We start from the raw sequence: 19,950 nt of genomic DNA on the forward strand, positions 1-19,950 counted from the left end.
GAACCTCCAGAGATCCAGCTGGATGTGAAGCTGCTGGCAGGCCTTACTGCCAGAGCAGGCACCAAGATTGAGCTTCCTGCAGACGTCAAAGGACAGCCTGATCCTCGTGTAAAATGGACCAAGGCTGACTTAGTCCTACGGGCTGATGACCGTATAACCATTGAGACCCAGCCGGGACACTCCAAAGTTTCCATAGGCAACACCACCAGAGAAGACACGGCCACTTACATCATAGAGGCAGTCAACATCTGTGGACGCGCCACTGCCACCATTGACGTCAACATCCTAGGTATAGTCTTCAAAATTTAACCAACATAATTTTTCTGAGTTCTTTCTGTGAGGGTTACTCCTCTATAGAAAAACTGAGAAAATTATTTCTCATTTCTGATCAAATAGTTGATGGCAGCCTTGCCTCTAGGCACCTGTGGCTATAATCCATTAGCATGCCACCACTCAATGGGTCAATGACTGAATGTAGTCCGAATCGCTTTGGGGTCTTCTGGGCTTGATAAGCGCTATACAAGTACATACCATTTACCATTTGTTTTCCACCTCAGATAAACCGGGCCCGCCAGCTGCCTTTGATATCTCAGAGATCACCAACGAGTCCTGCGTTTTGGCGTGGAACCCTCCCAGAGATGACGGTGGCTCACCCATCACCAACTACATTATTGAAGCTCGTCAGATAGACAAAGAGGAGTGGGTCAAATTGTCAGCCACTGTGAAGGATACCACCTTCAAGGCCTGCAAGCTTATTGCTATGAAGGAGTATGTCTTCAGAATCAGTGCTGAGAACCAGTATGGCATTGGCATACCTACAGAGCACACACCAATCATTGCAAAGTACTCTTTTGGTAAGTTGTCTTATAGCTCAACTCATCACTCAGCAAACTATGTGACGCCTGAATTTTTGTATAAATAATTTTTCTGTACAACTATTTTAGATCCGCCTGGTCCTCCAACCAGAGTCACTCCTTCTGACATTGCCAAGGATGCAGTGACACTGACCTGGTTTGAGCCAGATGAGGATGGTGGCAGCCCCATCACAGGATACTGGATCGAGAAGTTTGATCAAGAGAGCGACAAGTGGATACGATGCAACAAACTGCCCATAAAGGACACAACTTTCAGGTATTTAGGATTTCCAAAGCAGTGAGAAGCATTAATCAGAAGAATTGTTAATACTACTAATCTCTTTGGTTCCAGGGTAAAAGGTCTTCCCACCAAGAAGAAGTACAGCTTCCGTGTTTTGGCAGAGAATCTAGCTGGACCTGGAAAACCAAGTGCAGAGACAGATCCTGTGCTTATCAAAGATCCCATTGGTATGTCACAAGTCTATCAACATCATAAATCTGTTACTTTTGAGGATTTAAACCACTAAATCATATGACAGCAATTGTATTACAGTGCATTTTCTTTGCACTTGGAAACTGTTTTTTCTAAGATTCATAAGAGATACAAGAAGACCTTCTAAAATGAGAAGTCAGGGTTAGGGTTCAATTGCTACTAACAGACAGCAACATAACAGTTAGCAAATGATGCTAGTTTATGGACTTGCAACTAGAGGCGCTCAGATAAGGTGGTAATTCATACCCAATTCGTTTCCAATTTCCAAACGAATTGAATTCACCTTAAATTGTCAGAGTAATGTGAAAATCATAAAACACTGAACTCTTTGTTAGATCCTCCATGGGCACCCGGAAAACCTGTTGTCAGGGAAGTTGGCAAGACCACTGCCTTGTTAGCATGGACACGACCGGAGCACGATGGCGGGGCAAAGATTGAAGGTTACATCATTGAGTTCCAGAAGACTGGAAGCGAGGAATGGATCCGTATTGCAGAGGATGTTCCTCAGACAGAGCACCAGCTGCAGGGTCTGATGGAGAAGCAGGAGTACTCATTCAGAGTTAAAGCTGTCAATAAAGCCGGTGAGAGTGAACCCAGCGACCCCAGTGACCCTGTGGTCTGCAAGGAGAGACTCTGTAAGTCCTGCACAGAAACTGGCAGCAGAGGATTCTCTATGGAAAGGAATTACATACTGGACTAATATTCTGTGTTTTCCATATGCAGACCCTCCATCTGCTCCTCAGTGGCTGGAGGTCACCAACGTCACCAAGATCAGCGCTGATCTAAAATGGCAGGCTCCAAGCAGTGATGGAGGTTCACCCATCACAAACTATGTGGTGGAAAAGAGAGATGTGAGGCGGAAGGCCTGGCAGACTGTTGATACTACCATCAAGGAGCTCAAATACTCAGTGACTCCCCTCAATGAAGGATCGCTCTACGTGTTCAGAGTTGCTGCTGAGAATGCCGTTGGAATGGGAGAGTTCTGCGAGCTGGAGGATGCAGTTCTCGCCAAGGATACATTCAGTAAGATTCATGAATATTAGTTACCCTCAGTTGCCTGTTCTTTGCTTTTTTTCTAGAGATAACTCATTATGTGTTTTTTATTTGCAAAATATCACACTAATATACTGATGTTCCTTGGAAGATATTAAAACAAAGCCAGTTCAGGAAAAACAACTTTTTTTTGAAGAATTTAAAACTCCATTGCCCTTTTACAGCAACTCCTGGACCTCCATACGCCCTAACAGTGATGGACGTCACTAAGAGACATGTGGAGCTCAAGTGGGAACCTCCAAAAAGCAATGGTGGAAGACCTATAACCAAGTAAAATGACTATCAAATATAGCATTTAGTTAAAAGACTTAAGGATAACTTTCTATTTAAAAAAGGATGGCAAGTGTATTATAGGCTAAGCAGGATTTTTTTTTCTTCACAGGTATGTGATTGAAAAGAAAGAAAAGGTTGGAACTCGATGGCTGAAGTGCTGCAAGACTCCAGATAAACAGACGCAGTTCAAGGTGACAGATGTTGATGAAGGATCAGAGGTGCAGTTCCAGGTCAGAGCTGAGAATGAAGCCGGAGTGGGAGATCCAAGTGAGCCCACTGTCATCCTCACCATCGAGGATCCAACAAGTAAGAAACCTTCAGGTTCTATTTACAACAAACAATACAGTCAAGCTCACTATTACAGCTTAATCATTTTCAGAATGTTGTTTTTTCTAAAACTTAAAAATACTATTTTAAATTGCTTTAGAAAAATCCTTATGTTGTTTCCTATCAAAAACAAACATCTTTGTTGAATAGAAATACTTGTAAGTTCTAATTTGTCAGGGCCAAAAGTTTTCATAGGTCTAACTATACAGGATTTGTTCAAGGAACAGGAGAGAGAGATATTCTTCATGGAATATTTTCAATTTAAGACTGAATTAAAATTCCTCCAACTAATTATCAATGAACCTAAAGGAATAAATTTTAATTCTGTTTTAAACATTGCATAATCTCTGCCCAGGTCCTCCATCTCCTCCTCTGGATGTGGCCATTGTTGATGCCAGCAGGGAACACATCAATGTCACCTGGAAACCACCAGCCAAAGATGGCGGCTGTCCAATAACTGGATACCATGTTGAGGTGGCAGAGGCTCGTCCAGAACTCAAGTGGCTAAGGGTAAATGCCCGGCCCATTAAAGAGCTGAAGTTTAGGATTGATGATGGAATCAAACCAGAGAAAAAGTATGTGATTAGAGTTCGTGCCATCAACTCTATTGGTGTAAGCGATCCCTCTGAAATCTCCGACAAAGTTGCTACCAAAGATCCTGACTGTAAGTATTGACAGACTTTTCGTTTTAAAGCGTTACAGAAGTCAGAATGAATCCTCAATAATTAACATGTCTTCTGGCCTGCAGGTGCTCCAACCATGGATCTGGATGCACAGGATGTGATTGTGGTTGAAGGTGAGAAGCTGCATCTGAATATCCCCTACAAAGCAATCCCAACTCCCAAGATGGTTTGGCAGAAAGACACAGTAGAGTGTAAAGCTGACGACCGACTCTCCATGACCGTTGAGATGAACAGCGCTCACCTGGAGTTGCTGAAGTGCCAGCATGCTGATGCTGGTGCCTACACCATCACTTTGGAGAACAGTCTGGGAACTGCTACTGGAACCATCAATGTCAAAGTTATCGGTATGATACTTCACCTCACGGTATACACCAGTCCAATCATTATCAACATATCCGCTGTGAATTAATATTAGCAAAACAATTATTTTTATTCAAAACAACTTACAAGCTAAACCAAGCTTCAAATACATTTAGAAAGCCAGTCAGGTCCATTGTCTCAATAATTTTTTCTGGCCTCCTCAACCTTACAGGGCTCCCTGGTCAGTGTAAAGACATCACCTCCAGCGATGTCACTAAGAATTCCTGCAAGATCAGCTGGGAAGCTCCCGAAGACGATGGAGGCACACCTATTGTCAGCTACACTCTGGAGCGCCGAGAAGCATCCAAGAAAACCTACATGCCCATCATGTCAGGGGAAAATGTCCTCACCTACAACACTAAAGACCTTTATATCAACTGTGAGTACTACTTCAGAGTGAAGGCTGTCAACAAGGTCGGAGCAGGAGAATATTTGGAGCTACGCAATCCGGTTCTCACAGAGGAAATCAAACGTAAGTTCTGGTTTTCAATGAATGTGAACAGATTTTGAAAAATTTGGATGACAGTTTGGGATTTTATATTCATAACTGTGTTTATGGTGACCTATTAATAAACTGTGTTCAACTAAGCCTGGTGGAAGTAGATCAGATACAAGATCAACTATTTGCTTCTTCAGTTTACACATCATGGTCCTTATGTCTGACAATCATCAAACATTGTAAACATATGTCATTTAACACACAGAGAAACCAGACCCTCCCATCCAAGTTGAGGGTCATGACCCCACATCCAAGTCCATCACAGTCACCTGGAAGGCTCCAGACTACGATGGCGGCTGCCCAATACAGGGTTACATAGTAGAGAAGATAGAGAAAGATGGTGACCGCTACGAGAGGGTCACCCCAAGTCTGGTTCCTGGTTTCTCCTATGTAGTGACTGGCCTGAAAGAAGACATGGAGTATCAGTTCAGAGTCCGAGCAGAAAATGCCGCTGGAGCCAGTGAGCCTTCACGCAGCACATCACTTATAAAGGCTGCAGACCCTGTTGGTACGTAAAGCTATTTGGATCTGTTTTCACTGAAGGAAAACTTTTTCTGTTATATGCTACATCACTTTATTTTTACTTTCAGATAAACCAACAGTCACACTGCATGCACGTGTGCAGTCCGGCCTCTGCATTAAGAAGGGTGAGGAAATCCGCATTGATGCTTACATCTCCGGCTCTCCATATCCCAAAGTCACCTGGCTGAGAAATGAGGAGGATGTGACCAAGGAGCCTCCCAAAAAGATTGTTCCTGTGTTAAAAAAGAAGAAGACCAAAGCCAATGTTTGTTTCCTTTAAAAAAAACTTCAATGGTTTTCTTCTATATTTGAAATTGTTTATTTACTCTTCACTTTACTTTGTGCAGGTTCCAGAACCAGAGGAGGAATTTGTGACTCCTCTGCGTGAACGTCTTGGTCTGGATAAAACCACAAAAGGCCAATCTGCTCTGATGATCCGTGACTCTCTCAGGGTTGACCACGGCAACTACACAATCAGGGTGGAAAACACGCATGGTGTTGCTTTTGCCACCTGCTACGTCAATGTCCTGGGTAAGGACATCTGCATAGCTATTTAGCCTGATCCTTCTTGTCTCTGGTTTCCTGAGTAGAAACTTACAGCTTACAGATGTTTCTGTTTTGCTCTTGAACTTGAAGACTAATTTCGCTCACTTATTCAACAGACAAGCCTGGTCCTCCAATAAACTTCACCTTTGATGAGATCAGGAACACCTCTGTCATCTGTAACTGGGAGCCTCCTGTGGATGATGGAGGCAGCGAGATTCTGAACTACATCCTTGAGAAGAAGGACAACAAGAATGATGAGATTGGCTGGATCACTATCACCTCTACCCTGAAGGGCACCAGTTTCCCTGTCACCAAACTCATCGAAGGGAAGGAATACATCTTCAGAGTAACAGCTGAGAACAAATATGGCTGTGGTTTGCCATGCATCTCTGATCCACTTGTCGCCAAGAACCAATTCAGTGAGTAAAGGCACAAAAATATATATATTTGCTGCAGAAATTAGACAGTAATATTTCAGTGACATCTATTGTATTACTAAACTTATCCTTCCCAATCAGATCCTCCTGATGCTCCCAACACTCCCAGAGTGCATGAGGTTACAGCAAACTCCGCTCACATCTCATGGCATGAACCAAAGGACAACGGCAGCCCGATCCTTGGCTACTGGATTGAGAGGAAGGAGGTGAACAGCAAACACTGGACCAGAGTTAACCGGGCCCTCCTCAATTCTCTAGATGTGAAGATCACTGGACTGATGGAGGGACTCACCTATATCTTCAGAGTATGCGCAGAAAACCTGGCTGGCCCTGGGTCTTTCAGTGAGCCCACTGAGCGCATTGTGGCCATGGATGCCATTCGTAAGTTCCTGTCAAAACAATCAAGTGAAAATGTAGGAAAAGGGTTTGGTGATAGTTTGAAAGTTTGTTAGACTTTTTTCAACTTGAGATATTGACTTTAGCAGATGTCAGACTATATCATGTTTTTTGTTTGTTAAGCAAGAATCTTGTCTGTGTTACCACAGTTCCTCCTGGGCCCCCCACTCCATGGGTTGTGGACACTGGCAATGATTCTGTCATCTTGGCCTGGAAGCCACCATTGTACAATGGTGGAGGCGAGATCCTGGGATACCACATTGAGAAGGTCCTGAACAATACCTGACTTTCTACATTTGCAGCCTTTAATGTAATACTAAGGTCTTATATGCTGAACTCTGGTTGTACAGGTTTTGGTTGGAGAGAAAGAATGGAGTCGCTGCACAGAATTCAGGTGTAAAGAATTAACATACACAGTGACAGGCCTCACTGAAGGAGCAGACTATTACTTCCGGGTCCTTGCTATCAATGATGCTGGCCCTGGAGCTCCTGGTCTCACTGAACCTGTAACTGTCAAAGAGCCCCAAGGTATGATTTGTTCTCATATCACCACTGTAAATTAATGGCTGAAAAGATAATTTATTTGGGTGTGTTACAGGGAGCTTTTAAGGTGTTGCTTTAATACTTCCTTGACTGAAATAGTTAAAAATTATTTAAACTTTCTTGAAATTATTTCAATTCAGAGTTTTACAGTGGAGGTAACATGTTGGAGCTTTTATAAACATTGCTGTCATTTCTTCTTTACTGAACGTATCCTACAGAAACTCCTGTTGTGGAATTTGATGACTCTGTGAAGAACGGCGTCATGATCAAGGCCGGTGACTCACTGAGGCTTCCTGCAGTGGTGACGGGCCGACCTCAGCCAGAGGTAAAATGGGCCAAAGACGAGGCAGAAATTGACAAAGAGAGAATGATTGTGGAGACAGAGGGCAAGAAGAGCAATCTCTTCATCAAGAAGGCTGTGAGGGCAGATCATGGAAAATACCAGATCACCGGCACCAACAGCAGTGGCACCAAGACCGCAGAAACCAGAGTGGACGTTATGGGTCAGTAATTCAAAAGTATATCATGAAACATGTTAATCCTATTGCCATATTGGAAGGACAGTTAAAGCTGAAACTTAACTCCTCCTTTGTTTCGGAAGATGTCCCTGGACCTGTGGTTGACTTGAAGACTGTCCTGGTGACAAAGAAGAACATTGTTCTCACCTGGTCAGACCCTCTGGACAATGGAGGCAGTGACATCATTGGCTATGAAGTGCTGAGGAAAGACACCAAGATGAAACTGTTCCGTCAGCCCATTGAGATGGCGTCCTGTAAGTGTGATGTTCAGGGCTTGCTGGCTGGTGAGGAATATGACTTCAGAGTCATTGCCAGAAACAAGTACGGTGATGGCGCACCAGCAGATTTGGGACCCATCCTGGCTGAGGATCCTAAAGGTGAGACATTAATGCATGTCCTGGGACAAATCTTAATTGAAACTCAGAGTTACCTGTTAATACTCAATAAAATCTTCCAGGAACTCCATCTGCTCCTGAGAAACTGCACTACACTGACCGAAGCAAATCAACTATTACTCTGGCTTGGCAGCCCCCTCGCACTGATGGCGGCAGCCCCATTAGTGGATACTACGTTGACAAGATGAGATCAGATAGCACAGAGTACGAGGTGGCCAATCGTAAGATCTTTACAGAGTGCTGTGGAACTATTGAGAACCTCTCTGAGAACCAGGAGTACCACTTCCGTGTTAAAGCTGTAAATGAAGTTGGAGAAGGTGATCCTTCCAAACCAATATCTGCCAAGATCCAGGACAATGAAAGTATGTACAAGAGTTACAAAAGGTTGATTAAAAACTTTGAGACCAGCTTTGCTGATTTTTTTGTTTGTTTTTGGCCACAGTTGCTCCAGTTATTTCAATTCTGAAGTTTTTCAAGAGCAATGCCATCAATGTGAGGAAAGGAGCAGCCATAGACATCCCAGCAGAGGTGATTGGACTGCCTTTGCCAACATTCCAGTGGATGAAGGATGATGTGGTGATTGAGAATCCTGACGAGGAGAAGATGACCATGGAGACAGAGGAGGTGAGAAGCAACTTGTGAAGTAGGGTTTTGATTCGGTGATCTGTAACCAATAAGTGATAAATTCAAGTTTGGATTGATGACAAATTTAACTGAAGGTTTGAGAAAAAAACAAAAAAAAATCTGTGCAGTACTTTACCTATATCTTCACCATCATATATCAATAGTAAATCTGAAATTTTAGGAAACAGAGAATCTGACTTTTATCTTGTGGTGTACCTCATTGATATGTACTTAGACCTCTTCTGTTAACTAGCTACCTCCTCCCTCATGGCAATATTTTGTGTAAGTAGGGCACTGATTTAAATTGTTAAGCATGACGGTCAAACACTATGACCGTCACCAGTTAACAAAACCCACTTACTTTCTCCCACTAACATCCCTCTTTGATTGACTCCAAAAAATCAAATTTTAGTTCTCACACAACATTCTTAAGCTTAAAAGTAACAAAGCGGAAGTTTTTCTTGGTGGTATCTAATCCACCCTGGAATAAACAACTTTTCTATATCATTTATAACTTCTCGGTTTTACCTTCACTCCACATTTTGAAAGCACTTAAATCTAAATTTATCTTGACTGTTTTCTTTTGCCTTACAATTGGAGCAATTGCAGGTTTCAGTAAAGAGTGATGCATCAAGATGAATCTAAAGAAGCATTCAGTAGTGAGATGATGAGGTCACCCACATGATCTCTAAAGTCAGACTTTTGGTTCTTTTTTTTCCAGGTGAACAGGACAACAATAAAGACAAAGATAGCTATCCCAGTGACCGTCCGACAAGACAAAGGAAACTACAAGCTGGTAGCTGAAAACTGTCATGGCAAAGCGCAGCATGTGATCAGAGTTGAAATCCTCGGTGAGAACCAGATCCTTCCACAACAGCTTTTCATTAATCTATTTCACAGTGTCAAGTTTGATGAAACTTCCATTTTGTTTTCCACACTAAGTAATCCAACCATGCATTTTCAGACCGCCCCCTTCCACCAAGGAATGTTGTTGTGTCGGACATCAAAGCAGACTCTTGCTACCTGACTTGGGATGCTCCGGAGGACAATGGAGGCAGTGAGATAACCAACTACATTGTGGAGCGGAGAGATGCCAGCAAGAAGAAATCAGACTTTGACGTCCTGACCATCAATCTGATCGACAGAAGATATGGGGTTTGTTGATGCTGCTAACTTTTAAAGTTTATTATGTAGGAACATAATTGAAGATTAAAACATGTTAGAATTACGATCTCCTGAAATTGAGATTGTAAATTAGAGATTGTATTGGTTTTAATATAAATATTCTGAAAATAACCTGAAATTCAACTGTACTTCATTTTCGATAATATGTTAGTTATAATGTAATAATATAATGAAGCCACATTGGTCAGACAATAGAGAATCCCCACACGTAATCAAACAAGTGTTTAAATTTTTGTGTTTTGGTCCTTCAGGTCTACAAATTGGACTTGAATGGAGTCTACCAATTCAGGATCAAAGCTGAAAACAAGTATGGTGTCAGTGATGGTTGTGATTCAGAAAAAGTCCAGCTTAGGGATCCGTTTGGCCTTCCTGGACCTCCACGTAACCCTAAAATCATAGCTGCAACAGCAACCACTATGACCGTCACCTGGGATCCCCCTCTGGACAATGGCGGCTCCACCATCCAGGGCTATTGGTTGGAGAAGAGGGAGCGTGGTGCCGTATACTGGGGTCGTGTTAACCGAGCTCCGGTCACCAAACCAGCGGTTAAGGGCCTGCAGTACACAGTGTTGAAGCTCATAGAAGGAACAGAGTACCAGTTCAGGATTGCGGCCTGCAACGCAGCAGGAATCGGACCACACAGTGAACCCACTGAGTGCCGCTTCGCCACCGATCCATGCAGTGAGTGATTCTGTCTTCCAGAATGGTTCTTTACTGTTTTATGAACTTTTTAACTCCACAAACTATGTGACCATTATTGCTTAAGCATCAACACTCAGGAGATACTAGCTTAATTCTTTAATTTTTAAGTAAACCGAGTAAGCTCAGAATATTATTAGTTTTTCTGTAAAGAAGAAAGACATATAGCCCTTCCTTCTGCTGTTTCTTAGATCCTCCAAGCCCACCTGGCAGCCCAGAGGTTAAAGATAAGACCAAGAGCAGCATCACACTCACCTGGACTCCTCCAGAAAGAGATGGTGGAAGCCCAATCAAGGGTTACATTGTTGAGGTTCACGAGGAGGGCTCTGCAGATTGGAGAAGGGTCAACCCAGCCGACAAGCTCCACCCATCCACTGAAATTACCGTCCCTGATCTGAAAGAGGGCAAGAAGTGCAAGTTCAAGATTTATGCAGTGAACGCCGCAGGAAACTCAGAGCCTGCTAGGACAGGCGAAATCCTGGTTCAGGACATCCTGAGTAAGAACAGATCACATTAGTCAGACTTTCAAATTGCACATGTATGTTGTGTATGTAACTACCTGCAGTTATTTCTAGCATTCCTTCTCTGAACTATTGCAGCTAAAAAGCAAATTATGTTGGAACATGATACCAAACCTGAACTTCCTCCATTCCACTGACTATATTTGATGTCATGTTCTACAGTTGAACCCACAGTGACACTGGATGTGAGTGCTCACGACCTGCTGAACTGCAGAGCAGGAACCACCATCAGAATTCCTGCGACCATAAAAGGACGACCCATTCCCAAAGTCACCTGGACATTCGTTGATGGAACTGCCGAGACTGAAAAGAAGAACGACCTTCACACACTGCCCATTGACTCAGAGGTTGGGGTCATATTTAAGAGATATCAACAGACTAGCATTTATTGCACAGCTGACTTATTGTTTGTAAATGAAAAGTGGTTCTCAAAATATTTTACCAACTAACGCAAATAAAAAAAACAATCAAGCATATGAATTGTTAATAGTGATTCTGATACAACTATTTTGGGATAAGTTTAAGATTTGAAACATGCCTTTTATGAGTCAGTCAGTTATATTTTTCTCCATATTGCTGTTTTATTTTAGATCCATTCTACTGACACAACGTCATTGGTGGTGATCCCAGAAAGCAAGCTGAGCCACACTGGTCGATTCATCCTCAATGCAGAGAGCCCGGCTGGGCACAAAGTAGTCAAAGTCAGAGTCAATGTGCTCGGTATGTAGAGGCATGGTATTATTTCTCAAGATTTTTTAAAGGAATGTTAATTAAAAAAAACATATATATAACAATGATATATTAAGGTGGATAATATACTGTTACCAACCCTTTTGTTGATCTGCAGACCTCCCTGGACCTGTTAGAAATCTGAAGGTGAGTGATGTGACCAGAGGAACCTGCAGACTCACCTGGAAGCCTCCAGAAAGTGATGGAGGAGAGAGGGTGAAAAGCTACTTTATTGAGAAGAAGACTGTGGAAGGCAAAGCCTGGACCAAGGTAAACAATTTGGCCTCCAACTGCTCATTTATCACAAACAACATGGACAAAATTTCACCCTGACTTTGTTCTTTTAGGTAAACCCAAACTGTGCTACCCAGTCTCTGGTGGTTCCAGACCTCATTAATGGTGAGGAGTACCTTTTCCGTGTCAAAGCTGAAAACCGCTTTGGCTTTGGCCCATTTGTTGAGACTACTGAAGGAACCAAAGCTAAGGATCCCATCCGTATGTCAAAACTTTCTTCATTTAGCCTTTTAAACTTCTTAGTAAGATTCCAGGCAAACACCCTTACTCTGAGTTCATTTTAAAATCATTTGTATATGCAGATCCTCCGGATCCTCCAACAAGGCTCAAGATCCACAATATAAGAAAGGGCACTCTCACTTTGACCTGGAAGGCTCCGAAGAACGACGGAGGTTCGCCAGTCACGCACTACAGTGTTGATCTTCTGTGCTGGGATTCCAGCGGTACCCAAAAGGAGTCTTGGAGGAGGTAAAGCTTTACTTTTCTGTTTATGCAGGCTAACCATATGAATCAAATCCTGTCGTATTCAAATTCTAAACTTACTATTCTGGATCACATCAAACATTTGACTTTTGAGGCTTTCAGTTGCTTTGATGCTTTGATGAAGAACTAAAATACAAAAATTTCAGGACAACAGCATTTTAAAAAATCACTGAACTTTAATTGAGCTAGATAACTTCTATATATTACAGTATAGTGTTTTTTTTGTTTGTTTGAATTTGATTGATGATTTGTTGTCGGCTATTGTTAAACGTTAGTTTTGTATCTCTTAGGTGCAACAGGAGAGATGTCGACACCACAAACTTTAAGGTGGAGGACCTGACAGAGGGAGATGAGTATGAGTTCAGAGTGATAGCTTACAATGAGGCCGGACCGAGCCGGCCATCAACTACTGCTGGACCCGTCATCATCCAGGACCAGACCTGTAAGCCCAACACTTTGAGAAGTTCAGTTAAAGACATGTGGGATCTAGGTTCTAAACGAAAATTATATTTTGCTCTATGTAAATAAATTATAGATACACAATGTCATGGTTAAGTATACTTTTGCTTTTTATTTTCAGGGTCTGTATTGACACAGAACCTTAAAAGTAAAAACAAACTAACTTCTTCAAGAATAAGTCACAAACAATTTTATTTTCAGGTGCTCCATCCATTGAGCTGGAGGAGTTTATGGAAGTGGAGCAGGGCTCTGACATCAGCATTGTGGCCAAGCTTCGTGGCTGTCCTTTCCCAACACTCACCTGGTACAAGGCACCTCCCCATAAGCCTGATGACAAGGTCGAGGTCCAGTATGACGAGCACATCAACAAGATTGTATCAGATGACAGCTGCACGCTGCTCATCCAGCAGGGCAAACGCCATGACACTGGCCTGTACACTCTGGTGGCCTCCAACAGTCTTGGCAAAGCATCCAAGGAAATGAGGCTCAACGTGCTCGGTAAGGTCACATCTAACTAACAAATTGAACTGCATAAATAATTGGGATTTAACAAACCTAATGTTGTACTCATCTTAAAAGTGTCTTTTATTGAATTAAAGTCCCTCAGAGTGTTTTCTTATATATCCATTCATTCTTCTGCCCCTGTAAAGCACTTCTAACTGATACATGATTGTATATCAAAGTATTTAGCAGATTATAAATTTTGTGCACCAATTGGTTAGTTTTAGGCAAGGCCAACAACAACAAAGACTAAAAAAAATGAAATGTTGTTGGGACCTTTTAGACATTTATTTAAGTAAAAACAAGTTCAAATTCCAAGTGTTACCATTGCAAAAGGAGTAGTATTTCTGAACAATTTCCAAATTATTATAAAATAAATATACAAAATAAAATGCATTTGTATTCTTAGAACAAGCTAAATTATGTCAAAGATAATATATCATATTCATGCAAAAAGATATATATGTAAACACCAAATGTCAATCTATTACTTTAATGATGTAATATTTACACAGGCCAAGGATGCTAAAACAGTACAGTCAAATTTATAATTATTGACAGATTATCATACAGTAAACACTGTAGTAAGCTTTATGCAAAGACATAAACCAGTCGTCAAGGCTTTGATTGTGTTGTAAATTTTATCAATAGTAGATGCCTGATTGAATTCACCCAAATAATCTTTACTTCCTAGCTGGAAAATTGCACCAGACAGCTCTAGAGCTTTTTTCCCCTCTCTTTGTTAACTATGTTCTGTAAATCCATTTCCTTTAGGTTGCACTTAAACCTTACATTTTCACTTACATAAAAATGTAAGTGAGTTTCTTCACCCTCAATATCTCTAACATTTTGAGACATATACCTTGAGCAACTATGTTGTAGACATAATTTTTTCATTGGGAAACCTCTCCCATTTCGGGTGACAGATGGCGTGAGAATAGGGGTAAATAAGTAGAGATTCTGGGCTTTTAAATGGTAGCGACAGGCCCTTTCACTGATTTAATATTGTAGAGGTTTGAATAAAAATGTAAACAAATCTTCTCCCGCTTATCCGGGGTCCTTTGTATTATGTGTGTGCCAGTGGTTGTGTGTGTATCTACCTTAAACAATCAGTTATTGCTATAAATAAATAATATTGTCCCAATTAAAACCTATTTTATAACTCTAAAAATGAAAAGAGCAGTAAGTTAGTCCCTAGAGCATAGTGTTGGATATTCAGAGTGTTTTTTTATTAGTTTGTTTTTGTGTTTGCAGGTCGACCTGGTCCTCCCTCAGCTCCTATTAAGTTTGAAGAAATTAGCGCAGAGAAGATTACACTCTCCTGGCTACCACCAAAGGATGATGGTGGTTCTAAAATCACGAACTATGTCATCTGGAGGCGTGTGGCCAATAGGAAGACCTGGGTGCCTGTGACAAACGAGCCCAAAGACCGAATCTGGACAGTGGAGAACCTCATGGAGGGGCATGAATATGTGTTCCGCATCATGGCACAAAATAAGTATGGAGTTGGTGAGCCGCTGGACAGTGACCCTGAGGTTGCCCGAAACCGTTGCAGTAAGTTTCAACTTCTGGTAATGATTTCATTCAATAATTTGTTACAACTCCAGCTTCACAATGTGAAAAAGGTAAGTTGATATATCTACATTAACTGCCTCACTACATCTCGTTGCTTGTGACAGTGCATTGACAATAAAGTTGAATTCTATTCTATTCTATTCTCTTTCATATTTTGAATTGTGGTTAAAATACAGTGACATAAACTAGGGGTAAAGTAGTTCTACAAAATTCTGCAATTTTTTTTTTAACAATTCTTATTTCTGGAGTGAGTTAGAAAAATAATGATGTTATGCTCCAGGACTAAATATAGATATTTCTGTTCATGTTCAGCTGTTCCTGGTCAGTGTGAGAAGCCAACCGTAACCAACATCACCATGGATTCAATGACAGTCAACTGGGAGGAGCCTGAGGATGATGGCGGCACCCCGATCACTGGCTACTGGCTGGAGCGTAAAGAGACCACAGGCAAACGTTGGGCTCGTGTTACCAGGGACCCTATCCGTCCCATGGGCCTTGGCGAGTCCTTCGTAGTGAGTGGTCTTGTTGAGGGGTCTCAGTATTTATTCAGAGTTTCTGCCATCAACGCCGCGGGCCCTGGTCTTGCTAGTCCTCCAACAGACCCTGTCTTTGCCAGAGACCCTATCTGTGAGTATCATGCGTGTTTATGAAACATTAAAAGCACACAGACCAGGATAGTAACCAGCTACCCGTTGCCCTGTGAAGGTCCCCCGTCTCCTCCGACCCCAAAGGTTTCTGATTGGACGAAATCCACAGTAGATCTCGAGTGGATTCCACCTTTAAAAGATGGTGGATCCAAGATAATCGGCTACTGGGTGGAGTACAAGGAGGAAGGCACTGAGGCCTGGGTTAAGGTGAGCGAAAAACAGTTATTTAATCTAAATGTGATGATTATGATTACAGTATAATGCATATGAAATTGCATTATGTTTTCCAGGCTAAGGAAACTGAAATCCGAGGGACACGTTTTGTGATCAGTGGTCTAAAGACAGGTGGTCAGTACAGGTTCAGGGTGACTGCCTTCAATGCTGCTGGTAACAGTGAGCCAGGTGAAGTCCCAGAGGTGCTTGAGGTCAACGACAGAGCCAGTAAGTTAAACATTATTCATAAATAGGGACTATAAAGACTGAAACTGAGTGTAGCAGGCAGGCAGTAATGAGAAACTTCTTCCTTCCAGTTGCTCCTGAGGTGGATCTGGATGCCTCGATTAAGGAGAGGATGGTGGTCCATGCAGGCGGTGTTATCCGTTTGATTGCCTATGTGTCAGGGCAGCCAACACCTGACATCACCTGGACCAGAGATGGTGCTGGACTGCCACCAGAAGCTAAAATGGAGACCACCGCCATCAGCTCTTCACTGGTCATCAAGCCCTGTGCAAGGAAACACCTTGGTATTTATACCCTGACCGCCAAGAATGCCAGTGGGGAGAAAACAAAGAATGTCACAGTAGAAGTCCTAGGTGAGTGATAGTTTCATGATAAATGATTAAAAAAAAAAGTATATCTAAAACACCTGTTAGGCATGTTTGGTTTTTTTTTTTCACAAATTCCATTCTGTTTTAACTTAGATGTTCCTGGACCTGTTGGCATTCCATTCCTGGCTGAAAACCTGAGCATCGACTCCTGCAAGCTCAGCTGGTTCTTCCCTGACAATGATGGAGGTTCACCCATCAGCAATTACATCATTGAAAAACGTGAAGGAGAGCGTAAAGCCTGGACATCACTGTCCTATAGTGCCAGCAGGCAGAATGCCATTGCTCGCAATCTCACCCTCGGAAAGGCCTTCTTTTTCAGAGTGGCCGCTGAGAATGCCATTGGCATTGGACCTTTTGTTGAGACTGCAGCTGAGATTGTAATCAAGGAGCCAATGAGTGAGTAAATAAAAACCTTTTACATTCACTTTAAATAAAGGGGTTTGGTAGATGACACGAAATGTAGTAATGTGACTAGTTGCTGTAAAAACCCCACTTTCCATGTTAAGACATGTTTTCATCTTTTTTTTAAGGTGTACCGGACCGTCCTGAAGAACTGGAAGTCACCAAGGTTACCAAAAATTTGATCAGTGTTGCTTGGAAAGCGCCCAAATTTGACGGAGGCTCCGATATTACCATGTACATTCTTGAAGCGCGTATGATTGGCAAAGACAAGTTCACCAGACTTACCAAAGAGACGTTAATGGACAGGAAGTTCACATATGACGGTCTCAGAGAGGGAGACACTTATGAGTTCAGGGTAATTGCTGTAAATGAAGTTGGACAGAGTAAACCATCATTCTGCACTAAACCAATCACTTGCAAGGATGCACTTGGTGAGTCATTTTCCAAACTTTAACTCAGCTGCTAATCAATATCAAAGGAAATCAGAGTAGATTCACATTTAAAGCTTAACATTTGAGGGTCCTAATTTAACCATTCCTAATTTAACTAATTTAACCAGGAAATTATTTTTTGTGTATTTGCAGAGCCGCCAACCATTGAGTTGGACTTCCGTGATAAGATCATTATACGTGTGGGAGAGAGCTGCCTACTTCAGGGTCGCTACACAGGCAAACCAGCTCCATCCATTGTTTGGTACAGAGATGACGAGGAGCTGAAGCCTGACAAACACATAATATTCAAGAACACTCCAACCATGATGTCGCTTGGCCTGGTGAAGGCAGAGCGACAGCACAGTGGCAAATATGTGGTAGTTGTGGAAAACAGCACCGGATCCAGGAAGGGTGTCTGCAACGTCATAGTCGTAGGTATGTAGAATGTTGAAAAAACTTGTGCCAAGACAAGCAGAGACGATCATGAGTAATAATTATTTTGCTGTTTCTTTATCCAATCAGATCGTCCAACTCCTCCTGTTGGCCCTGTGGTGTTTGAGGAGGTTCACAGGGAATATATGGTTATCTCCTGGAAGCCTCCTCTGGACAATGGAGGTGTTGAGGTCTCAAATTACATAATTGAGAAGAAAGATGTCAACAGAGAGACCTGGACCACAGTAACATCTGCCACAACTAAGACCACATGCAAGGTAGTATTGGTTCACTTCTTTCATGTTGTCTCAAGATCTTCAAAACTCCACTGGAAGGAGATTGGCAAAGTTTAGCGATGATTTAAATATTATTTATGTTCTCAGATTCCAAAGCTAACCGAAGGCAAGGAGTACATCATGAGAATATCTGCAGAGAATATGTACGGTATCAGCGATGCTCTCGAGTCTGAGGAGATGAAAGCTAAAGATCTGTTCAGTACGTTTTCCCTATCATGTTAAAGCTCCAAGAAATTATATGTCCAAATAACTGTATATATGTCATGATATTTCCAAAATAAAGGAGTCCCTGAAGCCCCTGAGATGCCAACAGTCAGAGAGGTATATGCTACCAATGCTTTGGTTCTGTGGAACCGGCCTCGTGATGGAGGTAAACCCATCACCAACTATATCCTGGAAAAGAAGGAGCCAGGAGCCAAGAGGTGGTCAAGAGTCACCAGAGACCCACTTTACCCAGCCACTCAGTACCGTGTCCAGGACTTGGTAGAGGGCTGCGAGTATGAATTCAGGGTGATGGCTGAGAATGAGTTGGGAACTGGAGATCCTAGTCCCCCATCCAAACCAATCCTTGCCAAGGATCCCATTGGTCAGTGAAATGCTTTTTAACTTCTTTTGCTGCATCAAATTTGAATTTCAGCATGTTTTGTTGTGTTTTTGTATTTTAGAAAAAGGTCAAAATGTTTATATGTATTATGTTTTTAAGTAACATTTTTATGTTATGGATTTTCAGTGTTATGCTTGTTTCCTCTAATCTGAGCACTATCCCCTCACAGTGCGTCCAAGTCCTCCAGTTACCCCTGAAGCTTATGACAAAACCAAAGACTCAGTCAGTCTGAAGTGGCAGATGCCGCGCCACGATGGAAAAGGGCGAATCTTTGGCTACCTTGTGGAGTATCAGAAGCCTGGTGCCGTAGAGTGGATTCAGGCCAACACGACTCCAGAGCAGTGTCCTGACCTCCATTATGTGGTGACAGGTCTGACTGAAGGACAGGAGTACTCCTTCAGAATCTTTACAGTAAATGCAGCAGGCAAATCCGACCCTGCCTTTGTCAAACAGACCATCAAAGTCCATGACAGGCTAGGTAAGGAGATCATTTAAGAACAAAAAGCTTATTGTATCTATTGTATGAATAATGCATAGCATTCATTACACAGAATAATTCATTTATTATTATTTTTTTGCCTCATATTGAACAACTTGACATTTTTCTGTTATTGGCTTTTTTGTTCTAATATTCATAACAATCAGTTTGCTTTTCCATTTATGTTTCCACAGAGGAGCCAGAGTTACTCTTGGATGCCAACATGGCTCGTGACCACTTAGCCATGCTGGGCACTGATATCACACTTAGTGCCACAATTAAGGGTGTGCCGACACCGACAGTCGCCTGGAAGAAAAATGATGGAGATGTTCCTTCTCACGTCACTGTTGCAGTTACGGCCACTGGTAGCAAAGTCTTCATTCCCAAGTGTGTCCGTGCAGATTCTGGCAACTACACTATTACAGTTGAGAATGCTGCTGGAAAGAAATCTGCAACCGTTGCCGTGCTTGTGCTGAGTAAGTGAAATGTAAACTAAAACAAATTATTTTAACTTCTGAAATCTGAATTATGTGAATTATTAACACATTGTTTCCATCAGATAAGCCTTCTCCTCCAAGAGATCTTGTGGTGTCTGAGGTGACCAGTGAGTCTGCTTATTTGACATGGAAGGTGCCAGAGGACAATGGCGGTGCAGTCATCTCCCATTATGTCGTGCAAAAGAAGGATGTGGCTGTAGAGCAATGGGTACCAGTTGCTCCAGCCAATAAGAAGCTTAGTCTTATGGCAATGTACCTGATGGAGGGAATCCAGTACTTATTTAGGGTAGCTGCTGAAAACCAGTTTGGCAGGAGTGACTTTGTCGTGACCAAGACACCTATCAAGGCTGTTGATCCTCTATGTGAG

The 19,950-nt window shown here is 42.2% G+C and overlaps 1 protein-coding gene across 15 annotated transcripts in view; it reads left to right on the forward strand.

Annotated features, from left to right (window-relative positions):
• The window catches only part of ttn.1 (titin, tandem duplicate 1), a 155,829-nt gene that overhangs the window by 77,802 nt on the left and 58,077 nt on the right, over nt 1-19,950 (forward strand). For all 15 annotated transcript variants that reach the window (XM_028024207.1, XM_028024211.1, XM_028024213.1 and 12 more), the window contains 47 exons: nt 2-289; nt 558-854; nt 945-1,131; nt 1,207-1,322; nt 1,683-1,982; nt 2,071-2,370; nt 2,565-2,670; nt 2,783-2,979; nt 3,356-3,664; nt 3,749-4,027; nt 4,216-4,515; nt 4,748-5,050; nt 5,133-5,329; nt 5,412-5,595; nt 5,727-6,029; nt 6,129-6,428; nt 6,593-6,711; nt 6,794-6,971; nt 7,205-7,489; nt 7,588-7,881; nt 7,962-8,261; nt 8,342-8,523; nt 9,245-9,374; nt 9,488-9,678; nt 9,960-10,389; nt 10,599-10,904; nt 11,091-11,275; nt 11,519-11,648; nt 11,776-11,927; nt 12,005-12,152; nt 12,254-12,419; nt 12,725-12,876; nt 13,095-13,391; nt 14,649-14,948; nt 15,282-15,596; nt 15,675-15,823; nt 15,907-16,057; nt 16,147-16,428; nt 16,537-16,839; nt 16,974-17,276; nt 17,430-17,711; nt 17,799-17,986; nt 18,092-18,203; nt 18,288-18,590; nt 18,778-19,086; nt 19,281-19,562; nt 19,646-19,945. In XM_028024207.1, coding sequence (XP_027880008.1) covers nt 2-289; nt 558-854; nt 945-1,131; nt 1,207-1,322; nt 1,683-1,982; nt 2,071-2,370; nt 2,565-2,670; nt 2,783-2,979; nt 3,356-3,664; nt 3,749-4,027; nt 4,216-4,515; nt 4,748-5,050; nt 5,133-5,329; nt 5,412-5,595; nt 5,727-6,029; nt 6,129-6,428; nt 6,593-6,711; nt 6,794-6,971; nt 7,205-7,489; nt 7,588-7,881; nt 7,962-8,261; nt 8,342-8,523; nt 9,245-9,374; nt 9,488-9,678; nt 9,960-10,389; nt 10,599-10,904; nt 11,091-11,275; nt 11,519-11,648; nt 11,776-11,927; nt 12,005-12,152; nt 12,254-12,419; nt 12,725-12,876; nt 13,095-13,391; nt 14,649-14,948; nt 15,282-15,596; nt 15,675-15,823; nt 15,907-16,057; nt 16,147-16,428; nt 16,537-16,839; nt 16,974-17,276; nt 17,430-17,711; nt 17,799-17,986; nt 18,092-18,203; nt 18,288-18,590; nt 18,778-19,086; nt 19,281-19,562; nt 19,646-19,945 — 11,190 coding nt within the window. The remainder of the gene's footprint in view (nt 1; nt 290-557; nt 855-944; nt 1,132-1,206; nt 1,323-1,682; nt 1,983-2,070; nt 2,371-2,564; nt 2,671-2,782; nt 2,980-3,355; nt 3,665-3,748; nt 4,028-4,215; nt 4,516-4,747; nt 5,051-5,132; nt 5,330-5,411; nt 5,596-5,726; nt 6,030-6,128; nt 6,429-6,592; nt 6,712-6,793; nt 6,972-7,204; nt 7,490-7,587; nt 7,882-7,961; nt 8,262-8,341; nt 8,524-9,244; nt 9,375-9,487; nt 9,679-9,959; nt 10,390-10,598; nt 10,905-11,090; nt 11,276-11,518; nt 11,649-11,775; nt 11,928-12,004; nt 12,153-12,253; nt 12,420-12,724; nt 12,877-13,094; nt 13,392-14,648; nt 14,949-15,281; nt 15,597-15,674; nt 15,824-15,906; nt 16,058-16,146; nt 16,429-16,536; nt 16,840-16,973; nt 17,277-17,429; nt 17,712-17,798; nt 17,987-18,091; nt 18,204-18,287; nt 18,591-18,777; nt 19,087-19,280; nt 19,563-19,645; nt 19,946-19,950) is intronic.

Source organism: Xiphophorus couchianus, chromosome 7 (assembly GCF_001444195.1).
Source record: "Xiphophorus couchianus chromosome 7, X_couchianus-1.0, whole genome shotgun sequence".
Lineage (NCBI taxonomy): Eukaryota > Metazoa > Chordata > Actinopteri > Cyprinodontiformes > Poeciliidae > Xiphophorus > Xiphophorus couchianus.